This window comes from Peromyscus leucopus, chromosome 12 (assembly GCF_004664715.2).
Source record: "Peromyscus leucopus breed LL Stock chromosome 12, UCI_PerLeu_2.1, whole genome shotgun sequence".
Taxonomy (NCBI): domain Eukaryota; kingdom Metazoa; phylum Chordata; class Mammalia; order Rodentia; family Cricetidae; genus Peromyscus; species Peromyscus leucopus.
In genome coordinates, this window is record NC_051073.1 from 79,456,156 (window position 1) to 79,466,892 (window position 10,737).

Here is a 10,737-nt window from a genome sequence, read left to right on the forward strand (position 1 = left end):
TCCCCGCAGTGAACCCCAGTTCGGTCATGAGCCCAGCCGGCTCCAGCCAGGCTGAGGAGCAGCAGTACCTGGACAAGCTGAAGCAGCTGTCCAAGTACATCGAGCCCCTGCGACGCATGATCAACAAGATCGACAAGAATGAAGGTGAGCTGGCCCGGGCCAGGGCGGGCCGGGGCTCCAGGGCCTGCTGCTTCTGAAGGTCCCCTTTCCTTCCCAGACAGGAAAAAGGACCTAAGTAAGATGAAGAGCCTGCTGGACATTCTCACTGACCCCTCTAAGCGGTGAGCACTGCTCTGGGGCCTTGGGCAGGACTGTGCTGTACCACAGCTCACAGAGGGTCCCCAAGACTTGTGACAATGTGGGTTTACAAAGAGTCCGGCGCTCTGTGGGCCATACTTGAAGCAGGGATGACTTCAACATTAGGTGTGTGCTGAACTTCAACCCTGTCCACACCGTCCCAGCACCCACCTTTCAACCCTGTTCATGGCCACTGTGCTAGGTGCCGGTTTGTACTGGCCCCGCCGTCAGCTACCCGGGACAGGTTGGCTGAGTCGGCCTAGGGCAGACGCCGCGTCTCACCCCGAGTGCTGTCGGCCGGCTGCGGCTGTGTGCACTGTTGTGAAGATGAACCCAGAGGGCCCTCTGAGAAGCTCAGGCCTGACCCTGGGCTGCCCGGCTTCCAGCTTCTTCTGCCCACCAGCCTCAGGGTGCTGTTCACAGCAGTGCTCAGGACTGCACATGGATGCGTCTCCACACCTACCCAGGTGTCAGTTCAGCTCACCTTAGGCTCCGCTGTCCTTCAGGAGGATTCTCCCAGGGTCTGTAGTCACTGTTGGGTGGGCTGTTGGAGCTACACAGTCCTCCAGGCCCTCTTAGGTTGGAATCTTTCAAGCCACAGGACCAAGATGGGGCAAGAGCTGGCTCGGGTGAGACTGAGACCTCCTGGTCTGTCTGTTCTGGAAGAAGTTAGGGGGCTGGGGTGATAGGGACCAGCGCCCGAGAGTCCCCTGCTCCAGCCCTCCACAGTGTCAGATCATGTGCCCTCTCCTCAGGTGTCCCCTGAAGACCCTGCAGAAGTGTGAGATTGCCCTGGAGAAACTCAAGAACGACATGGCAGTGGTGAGCGGAGCCCAAGGGCCCCACCCTGTGGAAGGAGTCTATGGGCAGGAGTTACACTGTGCAGGACCGGACCGGACCGGACCGGACCTGGAAGTCGCTCTCTGCCCCGAATCCTTACCTCTGTCCTGAGGATGAGGTCACTGGGGTGGGAGTGAGGCTGCCAGGCTGGAAATGTGTTCAGAAACAACCACCATGGTCTGCACTCTGCCAGGGTAGAGGCTGTCGGGGACCCTGGGGCCTGGAAGATTCCTCAGAATGGGGAGGCCTTGAGCCCAGGCCACTGACCCTTGCCGTCTGTCTTGTCTCTAGCCCACACCGCCCCCCCCACCAGTTCTTCCAACCAAACAGCAGGACCTGTGCCAGCCGCTCCTCGACGCGGTCCTGGCCAACATCCGCTCCCCTGTCTTCAACCACTCCCTGTACCGCACATTCGTGCCAGCCATGATGGCCATCCACGGCCCGCCGATCGTGTATGTACCCCAGGGTGGGCCTAGCGGTAAGCAGCAGGCCAGAGGCGTGTGGCATCTGCGTAGTGACTTCGGTGTCTCCCCCAGGTCCCCGGTGGTATGTTCCCGGAAGCGCAGACTGGAGGAGGACGAGCGCCAGAGCATCCCCAATGTGCTGCAGGGAGAAGTGGCCAGGTTGGACCCCAAGTTCCTGGTGAACTTGGACCCTTCTCACTGCAGCAACAACGGCACCGTCCACCTCATCTGCAAGCTGGGTGAGTGGCCGGGGTGGGGTGGGTGCCTTGCCTTCCCGCTGGAGGCCGATCTCCGGGGCCTCGGGGTCACACCTGCTCGCGTGGCCTGCCGCCATTGCTGCTGCTGCAGCCTCACTTCCCCTTCCCGCCCCAGCTCATCCTCCAGCCCGAGTCCGCTCATCCGTCTTTCTCCACAAAAGTAGCTGTGGTGGCTCGAGGTCCCGGGAGACGATTGGCGGGCTCCTGTCTGCACAAGGTGCTTCCTGGCTTTAGAGCCTGGGAAGCTGAGAGGGAGGCCTTTAGGTCTGCAGCAGCAGGCCTCGGTGGGACCCCGTGGAGGGTCGAGAGCCCTTCAGGAGCGTGGGCGAGGCGGAGGGCTGTGTCTGTGCCTGCCAGGCTGTTGGCCCGGTCACGTGTGCAGCTTTTGTGTCACAGATGACAAGGACCTCCCTAGTGTGCCTCCTCCTGGAGCTCAGTGTGCCCGCTGACTACCCCGCCCAGAGCCCGATGTGGATCGACCGTCAGTGGCAGTACGGTGGGTGCCCTAGAGAAACCGAGGCAGCAGGGTCATCTCTGGGCAGACAGCAGAAAGACGCCTCCCATCCCCCAGGGGGCCTGGAGAGAGAGGGCACCTGTCAATGGAGGAGGGCAGTCAAGTTCACGGTACTCCTGTGGAGCTCTGCAAGGTGACCCAGGGCCACCAGCAGCAGCTCCTGCAGCTCCCTCTGGGTCATAGCGCCCCCAAGAGAGCCAGCCCCTGGGGTGGGAGCAGCTCCCGCGGATCTGCGGGCTCACAGCAGGGACCGAGGGGTGGCGGGTGCCCCTCGCCAGGCTCGGCACTCAGGGCTGCCGCTGTGTTGCAGATGCCAACCCCTTCCTGCAGTCGGTGCACCAGTGCATGACCTCCAGGCTGCTGCAGCTCCCCGACAAGCACTCGGTCACAGCCCTGCTCAACACCTGGGCCCAGAGCATCCACCAGGCCTGCCTCTCGGCTGCCTAGCGGACTTGAACTTCAGGACTGCTGGCAGCCCTTCGGGCTGCAGACTTCACACCGCCTGCCAGACGTTACTAGTGTTGGCTTCTTAGAGGGCCTGGGTTAGGTTAGCTTTCCCGCTTTCACCTTCTGTCTTGGGGACCTGGCAGATGTCTCCCCATGCTTGTGCAGTATTGACCAGGTAGCTGTGGAGCTGGCTGCGTAAGGGTCTGGGCTGTTCCCAGGAAGGTTTTCCATTGGTTTCTTCCTCCAGAAGTCAGGCCCCCACACTTCCACAGCCTTTCTGGACTCTGTCCACTCAGCAGCATGAGAACTCAGGTCCCATCTAAGCATCTCTGTTACAATCCACTGTACTTGTGTCTGGAGAATGTGGGGGACACAGGAAACCCCCACTCTACACACAGTTCTCCAGTCACAGCCCTCAGAAGGCATGTGGGCACATCACAGGGATACTTGTGAATCACGGGCACAGGTTCAGTCTGAAGGGAAGGCCGGTCAGGCGGCAGCAGGTTCTCTGCCACCAGCAGGACCTCGGCTTCACCACGGGTTCCTCATAGTGCTCTGAGGAGGAGCAGCAGCTGGGGCCGGGGCTGACCCTGACATTCCTGTGCCGCTCTTGGGTGAAGGGCTGTGTCAGTGCTGAGACAGGAGTGGTCAGTCCGAGACGGTCCTTGGGACCCACAGCCTCAGAACACCACATTCTTCTTCTGTCTACCACCAGGAGCCTGGGCTTCCTTCAGTATGCTGCCATAAGTATGCACTTGCCGTATGCACTGGGCAGCACTCTGATGAAAAGAAATTCCCCCTTTTTATATGTGCACTACTCTGTTATATGATTCTTATAATAAATTTATTATTCCTGTGTTTGTCAGGAGTTTACTGCATCGACCTTTTTGTGAGTCTGGGCCCGCTGTCGGGGATGCTGTCCATCTTGGGAAACCCTGGACTTCATCCGCATTCCGACGTCGCCTCCTGACTCAGGCCCAGGCCCCAGTCTAGTTCTGAGATGGATTCAGTGGGCAGTGGTGGTGTGAGGGCTGGGCAGCTGGGCAGGAGGAGGCACGAGCTGGCCACTCCAGGTGGCAGCTGCTGGTCTGGGGTAGTGTGATCTGGAGAGGACAGTTTTCCCTCAGCTGTGGTCCTGTGAACCCTCAAAAGGCTCAGCCCAGCCAGACTGGTGTCCGGGCAGCACAGGACAGACAGTGTCTGGTTCTCAGTCATACCCATGTACCTAGAAGGCAGCCCTCAGGCTGGCCAGAGGGCCACGAGACCGCTGGTGCACAGCATCTCGGGATGATGCACCAGCCTTGGCTGCCTGGATAGGGCACTCCCAGAGCAGCAGGGACACCTGACAGTGAGAGGAAGGAGGCTTAGGACTTGGAGAAACAATTTTTATTTTCAGTCAACAGGTAGTAGAATAACATTTTATAATGTGCATTTGCAGAAATGCAGGAATAGTAAAATAGAAGAAATAGACAGTCTCCTCAGTTCTGAGAGCAAGTCCTTTATCTGTCGTGGGTTCTGTCTGTCTTGGAATTCCGTGTGGCTGAAAAGTAGGGTTGGTGCGAGCCACTGTCGAGAGATGACGGCCGGGCTCCAGGGCGCCGGTTCAGCAGCACGGAGCGGTGCAGGCGCCGGCTCTGCACCACTTGCAGCCTCTTCTGCCGCTCAGCAAAGTTGTTCTTCAGGCTTTGTTTCAGTGCGGGCAGGATGGCACGCTCTGCTGCAGGCATTGGGCTCAGAATTAGGCTGGGGTGGAGGAAAGGATAGTCAGGGCAGGTGGCTAGCAGTTGCCTCGAGGGGGCCCTGGACCAGCAGCTAGGCCGGGAGCAGAGCCTGCCTGGCTTTACCTCTGGACACCCTACCCTCCTGTCTCTTGTGGCACCAAGCTGTGGGGCGCCCGCTCCCTGTGCCTGGAACTCACCACTTCTTAGAGAGGCCCTTGGCGGTGACCCTGGGGAACTGCATGGACTCCTGGTCCCTGGGAAAGGAAGTTAGCCATGAGGCCCACACCTCCTCTGGGCTGGGGCAGGGTGCTGGGCACAAGGCACTCACTTTGGAGAGCCTAGCCCAGCCTCCTCAGCTGCAGTTTTGGACCTTTGGTTCCCCTCCAGGAGTGACTTGAGGTGCTGCAGCTGAAAGACAGACAGAGGCATGGTGGGTGCCGTGTCCCGGGCCACTGGCGTGCAGGGCCATGTGCCTGCCCGGGGCCTCACCTCCTGGGCCTGCAGGAGGTTGGCGTTCCACAGCTGACGGATGACCACCTCACACTGCTGCACTGTGGTGGGTTTGCGCAGGTGTGGAGGCAGGTTCAGGATGGAGGCCGTCCCTGCCCCCTGCCGGCCATGCACGCCCCCCAGCAACGTGACCCCAGAATTGGAAGCCTCTGCATCCTCGTCTCTGAAACATTACAGCAGCCCAGAGACGGCCTGTGGGAATGGTCCAGCCACCCCCACAACCTCCCTGGGGTAGCGCCCATGCCTGCCAGTGTGGAAGACGCCCATTTCCACTGCCAGGTATTCTGGAGCCAGCTAGGACCCAAATCTCTCTTCTCCCACTATGGTGAGGGGCATCTAGCTAGCTGCCAGGTGACCCCACCCAGCATGTTTCTTGCCCAAGGTGGTTCCAGGAGCTGGGGCTTCAGAGAAGGTGGAGGCGGACTACGGGGACACTAGTAGCTTGGTCTGGCTCTGTACTGCTAACCCATGCCTCCCGAAGGCGGACTGACCGGCGGACTGACCGGACACACGCTCACAGCCAGGTGCGGTGGCGCGCGCCTGTGATCCTCACACTCGGGAGGCAGAGGCAGGTAAAGCTGCAGAGTACGTTCCAGGCCAGCCAGGGCTGCGTACCGAGACCCTGGTCCCCCACCCCACCCCCTTCCCGGCAAACTAATTAGGAGGCCAGATCACTTTTTGTCTCTTCTCTGAGAACACAGTAGTTTAGGGGTTTCCACTGGTCAGCCAGGGGTCTCTGCAGGACCCCCAGGGGAGGGACAGCAGCCTGGCAGCTGCCTGCTCCCTGGAGCCCACTCTCATCCTCATGGAGACCAGGCAGCCTGCTGGTCCCAGGGTGGAAACCTAAGGGTCAGCTTGGGGCCCGGGGGTGCAGGCCTGGTCCTGGGGTGCAGGCCGGCCGTACTTGGCCTGTCCCTGCGCCTCAGGGACTCTGTCCAGCTTGCTGCCGTGGAACAGGGCAGCGCTGCTGAGTGACCGCTCTTCCAGGTCTGTCTTTTGGAGGGTGTCAGGCTTCAGTTCTTGCTTCTTGAAGGAGCTGGGCTGGGGCCTGGTCTTGCTTTGTGAGTTGGCTGCAGGGCACACCAACGGGACCGTCACAAAAGGCCTTGAAAGGCAGAGACCCGTTCTCTAGGATCAACCAGTGTACCGGAGAAGCCCTGACCCTGACAGTCTCCGTCACTGTCCTGAGGAGAGGGAAACACTTTCCCGAGGGCTGCAGAGAGGAGGGAATAAAGTGGACAGGGAAGCCTGTGGTGTGGCGCCTGCTGGGCCCTGCCAGAAAACCACAGTGGTGGACACTGGCTTCCGTTCTGGGTAGAAGAAACTGGAGGCCTGGGATCCCATCCCGTGGGGCTGCTGCTAGTGAAGCCACCCAGCCTCCTGGAGGAGGTGGATGGAAGAGGAGGGGCGGGGCTGTGGGGAGCATGACCCTCCCCGGAGGACAGGGGCTGGGGGCTCGTTCCCCGCTAATGACCCAGCCACTCACTGCCCTCCCCCCCCCCCGGGTGACCTGCTACGTCATCTGCTGTTCCACACTGACAGCCAGGCTTCGTCCTCTTAGGGGCCACCCCCTTTGCCAAAGAGAAGAAGGGGTTTCACTAGGCAGCACCTCCCACCAGGCTGCCCAGCCTGGGGCCCTGGCTCACCGGACGTGATGGAGTTGGAGGCAGACTTGTTGGACTGAAGGCTGGATGTAGAGATGCTGCCTGTAGGGAGGATGCGGGGCTCAGCCTGAGGACCCGCTTCTGCCCACTACCCGGCCCTCCGTGCTCAAGCAGGGCCCCCACACCTGCTGAGCCCCACGGGAGCAGTTACCCCTGGACAGGCTTCTGCAGGGGCCAGCTGCAAAGTAGAGGGCCTGGGCCTGAAGGAGCGGCAGGCCCTGAGGCCTCCGTTCCCACCGCTACGTCCTGCCAGGGCCACCAGGAGCTGCGCGGGTGCAGCCACCAACTTGGGCTGCACTGGGCTCAACCCGCCATGCTAGGTCATGCTGCCCTGCTGGAGAAGAGCCCTCCCACCTCCTGTTCTCGGCCCGTCTTCACCAAGAGGGAGCCTGGGCATGCCAGGACTGCTTCCAAGTAGACGTGTTTAACAGATCACCAGATGACCTGAAGCCCTTGGGCTGCGAAGGAGGAAGTGTTTTGTTTGAATACTGGCTAGTTCTCGGGTCCCTAAGGCTGCTGTGGAGGGTGCAGGAAGGAGTCCCCAGAGTGGGTGTGCTGAGAGACACCTCACTCCAGTGTAAGGAATCAGCGACACAGGGCTGGGGACCCAGGGGCAGGCACCACGGCAGCAGCGTCAACCTGCCAGGGCAATGAGGTCCAGGAGACGGGGGCCACTCCTGTCGGGAGTTCTGCTCAGCAGCCCCACTGTTCTACTGCACAGACCCCATGCCTTTGGTGCCGTGGCTGGGAAGGTGACATCTATCCAAGTGCCCCAAACTGGCCCCCCGAGTTAGCCGCACAGGTACCGGTTCGTTCCCAGCAGGCATGTGAGTCCTACCTTTTTTCTGAGGCTTCTCATTCATGATCAGTTTGTAGTGGAGATCTGAAAGCAAGCAAATACTCCTCCTTAGCACACCCCAAATCTACAGCCACTCAGAGCCAAGCATGGCCCCACCAGCCTTTTCCACCAGCCTCGGGCTGGTCCCTGTCATCCCCAACACCCGCGAGGAGCCTATCCACCAGGCCAGTCAGGGACAGGGCTGCTGAAGGCAGGATGGCTAGCCTTCCAGGAGCCCCTGGCAACAGGGTGTGTGTGATAGGAGGCTGGTCAGTGACATGGGGTGAGCCTCACAGAAAGCATAGAGAGGGAGCCCTAATGTAATAAGATGCCCAGTGAGAGAATCTTTGGCATTCCAGGTAAAAAACAGTACCAGAAAAAGGGAGAAACTGAGGCCACAGGGTGGGAGGAAGTTGAGGGCTAAGGTGTTATCAGCACAGTCATGTCACACAGAGGCCTGAAGCTCTGAGTAGGCCAAGCCTCGCGGGTGGGGAGCATGAAGCGTGCCCCGCTGGGAAGGATGCAGGGCAGTATCCGGGCGGGCCCTGCGCATGTGTTGAGTTGGTGACCATCTGCTCGCATCTGCTCTGCTGTTTAACTTCCGCAACGGTTTTAAACAACGGGGTGGGCCACACACTGCGCTGGGCAGAGTGCACAGGAGGATCCGCGTCCGCCTGGGAGGGGGCACAAAAGGACCCACCGAGGAGAAGCCGCCCGCGCCCTTCCCCGCACCCGCAGACTGTTCGGGCTGTAAATGCCGGGCCGGCACCCAGCGGCTCACCCTTGTTCTCCCGCTTCAGGTGCTCGATCTCCTCGTGGAGTTTGACCAGCGTCTCCGAGTGCTGCTGCTGTAGGAACTGCAAGCTCTTCTCCAGGTCCAGGATCCGCTTCTGGGCCTCGCTGAGCCCGAGCGGAGCCGGCTGCGTCCCCGCGTGCTGCGGGCCGACGGGAGGGCGCGGGCGTGAGCGGGACGCACCCCGGGAGCCTGGGGCCGCGGAGCTGAGGGGCCGCGCCCCGGCCGCCACCCCGGCCCCGCTCATGAAGGCGCCGCCGCCGCCGCCGCTCAGTACCCGCTGCTGGAGCCTGGCGCCCGGTCGCCGTGGGAACCGCTGCGCCCGAGAGGGCGGGGCACGCCATGGGGCGGGGCCTGCGGCCGCGTTCGGCCCGGGGGAGCGCGCCGGACTCCTGAAGCCGCCGGAACCGTCCGCCTTTACCGCGCGTCGTGTGCGGGTGCGGTGCGGGGGTGTGCGGGCCGGCGCTCGACGTGGGTCTCACCCCCCAGCTGGTGAGCCGAGCTCTGTCCTCGTTGCTGAGCAGGCCCGTGAGCCCCATCTCCCTGCCGCCCGCGCTAAGATCCCAAGTGTGCGCGCGCCTTCCCTCCACTTCTCATGTGGGTGCGAGGGACCCGAATTTAGGTCCTCGTACTTGGGCAGCAATCACTGTGTATGCTTACTGAGCCACCACCCTAGCCCCGCTTGCACTTTTTAACAGGGTCTCGCCCCGTAGCACACGATTATAGGTGTGTGCCACAGCACTGGTTCTAAACTCGTCTCTCACGTTGTTTTAATAGCTTACTTTTTAAACACATACCAATAGTTTAAAAAAAACCTTCCAACACTCACAGAATCTTTGTAGGGGAGAAAAAGCTGCCTGAACATGCAAGAGAGACACCTAAAGAGCAGGAGGGCCTTTTATCCCAGCACTTGGGAGACAGAGGCAGGCAGATCTTTGTGAGTTCCAGGACAGCCTGGGCTACATAGTGAGACCCTCTGAAAAAGACAAAAGCAATCTTTGAAAACAAGACAAAGGAAAAGGAGGGCTGTTTGAAGGAAGCGCTTTTCTTTTCTTTTTCTGTTCAGGCCAGCAGGCCTGAAACAAGGAAGGCCCGGCTTAGTCTTTCATTTATGCAAGTCTGTATGAGTGTGTACTGTGGGTGTGCATGGACCCATCGAGGCAGTTATGAGTAGCCTCAAGTGTGCGCTGGGAACCAAACTCAGGTTCTCTGCAATGGCAGGAAGCACTCTTCTTCCCCACTTGGAAACCAGACCATTCATATATGTAAGACATCGTCTAACTATGTAGGCCAAGCGGTCCTCAAACTCAGATGTCTCTGCTTCCTGATTCCTGGGATTAAAGGCATGCCTGGTTTTAGTTAAATTTCTTTTTAAAGATTTATTTATTATATAGACAGTGTTCTGCCTGCACACCAGACACCATGCAGGTGTTGGGAACTGAACTCAGGACCTCTGGAAGAGCAGCCACCGCTCTTAACCTCTGAGTCATCTCTCCAGCCCCTGGAAACTAAATTTCTAAAAGAAGGCTATGTAAGAGTCACCTCTCAATGGTTCTGTTTGGTACTTGCCTACCACGTCCATGCCCCAGGAGTCCATCCTTTGCACAGCAAAAATCCACGTGAGTGAGGTAGTACATGCCTTCAGTCTCAGCACTGCAGAGGCAGAGGCAAAGGAAGGCAGATCTGTGGGTTTTTAGGCTAGCCTGGTCTACATGGTGAGTTCCAGGACAGGCAAAGCTACATGAGCTCTGAGCTACAGAGCTACACCCTGTCTTCAAAACAAACACACACACACACACAAATTCTTAAAAGAAATCGTTTCAGCCAGGCAGCAGTGGCGCACGCCTTTAATCCCAGCACCCAGTAGGTAGAGCCAAGCAGATCTCTATGAGTTCGAGGCCAGCCTGGTCTACAGATCCAGGTCAGGCACCAAAGCTACACAGAGAAACCCTGTCTCGGAAAACAAAAAAAACCCACAAAAACAACAACCAAAAAACCCAACCAACCAAACCAAAAAAAAAAAAAAAAAAAATCATTTCAAACTGACCATGGAAGTTAATACCTAGGATAGGTAGGCTACAGTGAGATCCTATTTAAAACAACCATCACCAGGGAGATGGTTTAGGGAGAGCCCCGGTTCATTTTGTGTTGCTGTGGTAAACACCACAACCAAAAGCAAAATGGGAAAGAAAGGGGTTATTTTAGCTTACAGGTTACAGTCTATCATGCAGGCGCCTGAGGCAGAAACCAATGAAGGAGCACTGTTAACAGGTCTGTTCCCAGGCTCCCAGTCAGTCACCGTATCCAGCCCGGGCCCACCTGTCTAGGGATGGGGCCACCCAAAGTGGGCTAGGCCTGCCTACACTAACAACCAGGAAAAGGTCCCACAGGC

The 10,737-nt window shown here is 59.1% G+C and overlaps 2 protein-coding genes across 3 annotated transcripts in view; one reads left to right on the plus strand and one right to left on the minus strand.

The window, feature by feature from the left end:
* Positions 1 to 3,692, plus strand: part of Med15 (mediator complex subunit 15) — a 64,543-nt gene extending 60,851 nt beyond the window's left edge. Inside the window, 8 exon segments of the mRNA XM_028862753.2 lie at positions 10 to 144; positions 218 to 281; positions 1,053 to 1,119; positions 1,429 to 1,589; positions 1,674 to 1,840; positions 2,255 to 2,283; positions 2,285 to 2,354; positions 2,683 to 3,692. Of these exon segments, the coding sequence (XP_028718586.1) occupies positions 10 to 144; positions 218 to 281; positions 1,053 to 1,119; positions 1,429 to 1,589; positions 1,674 to 1,840; positions 2,255 to 2,283; positions 2,285 to 2,354; positions 2,683 to 2,819 (830 nt within the window). The 3' untranslated portion in view covers positions 2,820 to 3,692.
* Positions 3,693 to 4,190: 498 nt separating this feature from the next.
* LOC114688143 (coiled-coil domain-containing protein 74B-like) lies at positions 4,191 to 8,645 on the minus strand. Of its 2 annotated transcripts, none has more exons than XM_028862762.2 (8): positions 8,334 to 8,645; positions 7,553 to 7,597; positions 6,697 to 6,756; positions 5,955 to 6,120; positions 5,030 to 5,213; positions 4,869 to 4,948; positions 4,738 to 4,794; positions 4,191 to 4,562 (listed from the first exon to the last, which is right to left on the minus strand). In XM_028862762.2, the coding sequence occupies exons 1-8, from the start codon at positions 8,590 to 8,592 to the stop codon at positions 4,319 to 4,321; spliced, it is 1,095 nt and encodes a 364-aa protein (XP_028718595.1). In that variant the 5' UTR covers positions 8,593 to 8,645; the 3' UTR covers positions 4,191 to 4,318. The 2 variants fall into 2 exon arrangements, with proteins under 2 accessions (XP_028718595.1, XP_028718597.1); XM_028862764.2 differs by having other exon boundaries at positions 4,350 to 4,536; positions 8,334 to 8,613.
* Between the last annotated feature and the right edge of the window lie 2,092 nt (positions 8,646 to 10,737).

What these genes read in the sequence shown, in the direction of transcription:
- LOC114688143 (XM_028862762.2), bottom strand. Translation starts at nt 8,592, where the DNA reads ATGAGCGGGGCCGGGGTGGCGGCCGGGGCGCGGCCCCTCAGCTCCGCG. An exon ending in CTCCAACTCCATCACGTCCG is followed by an intron (nt 6,121 to 6,696) that starts GTGAGCCAGGGC and finishes TGTGCCCTGCAG; the next exon opens with CCAACTCACAAAGCAAGACC. An exon ending in AAGGGCCTCTCTAAGAAGTG is followed by an intron (nt 4,563 to 4,737) that starts GTGAGTTCCAGG and finishes CCTCCACCCCAG; the next exon opens with CCTAATTCTGAGCCCAATGC.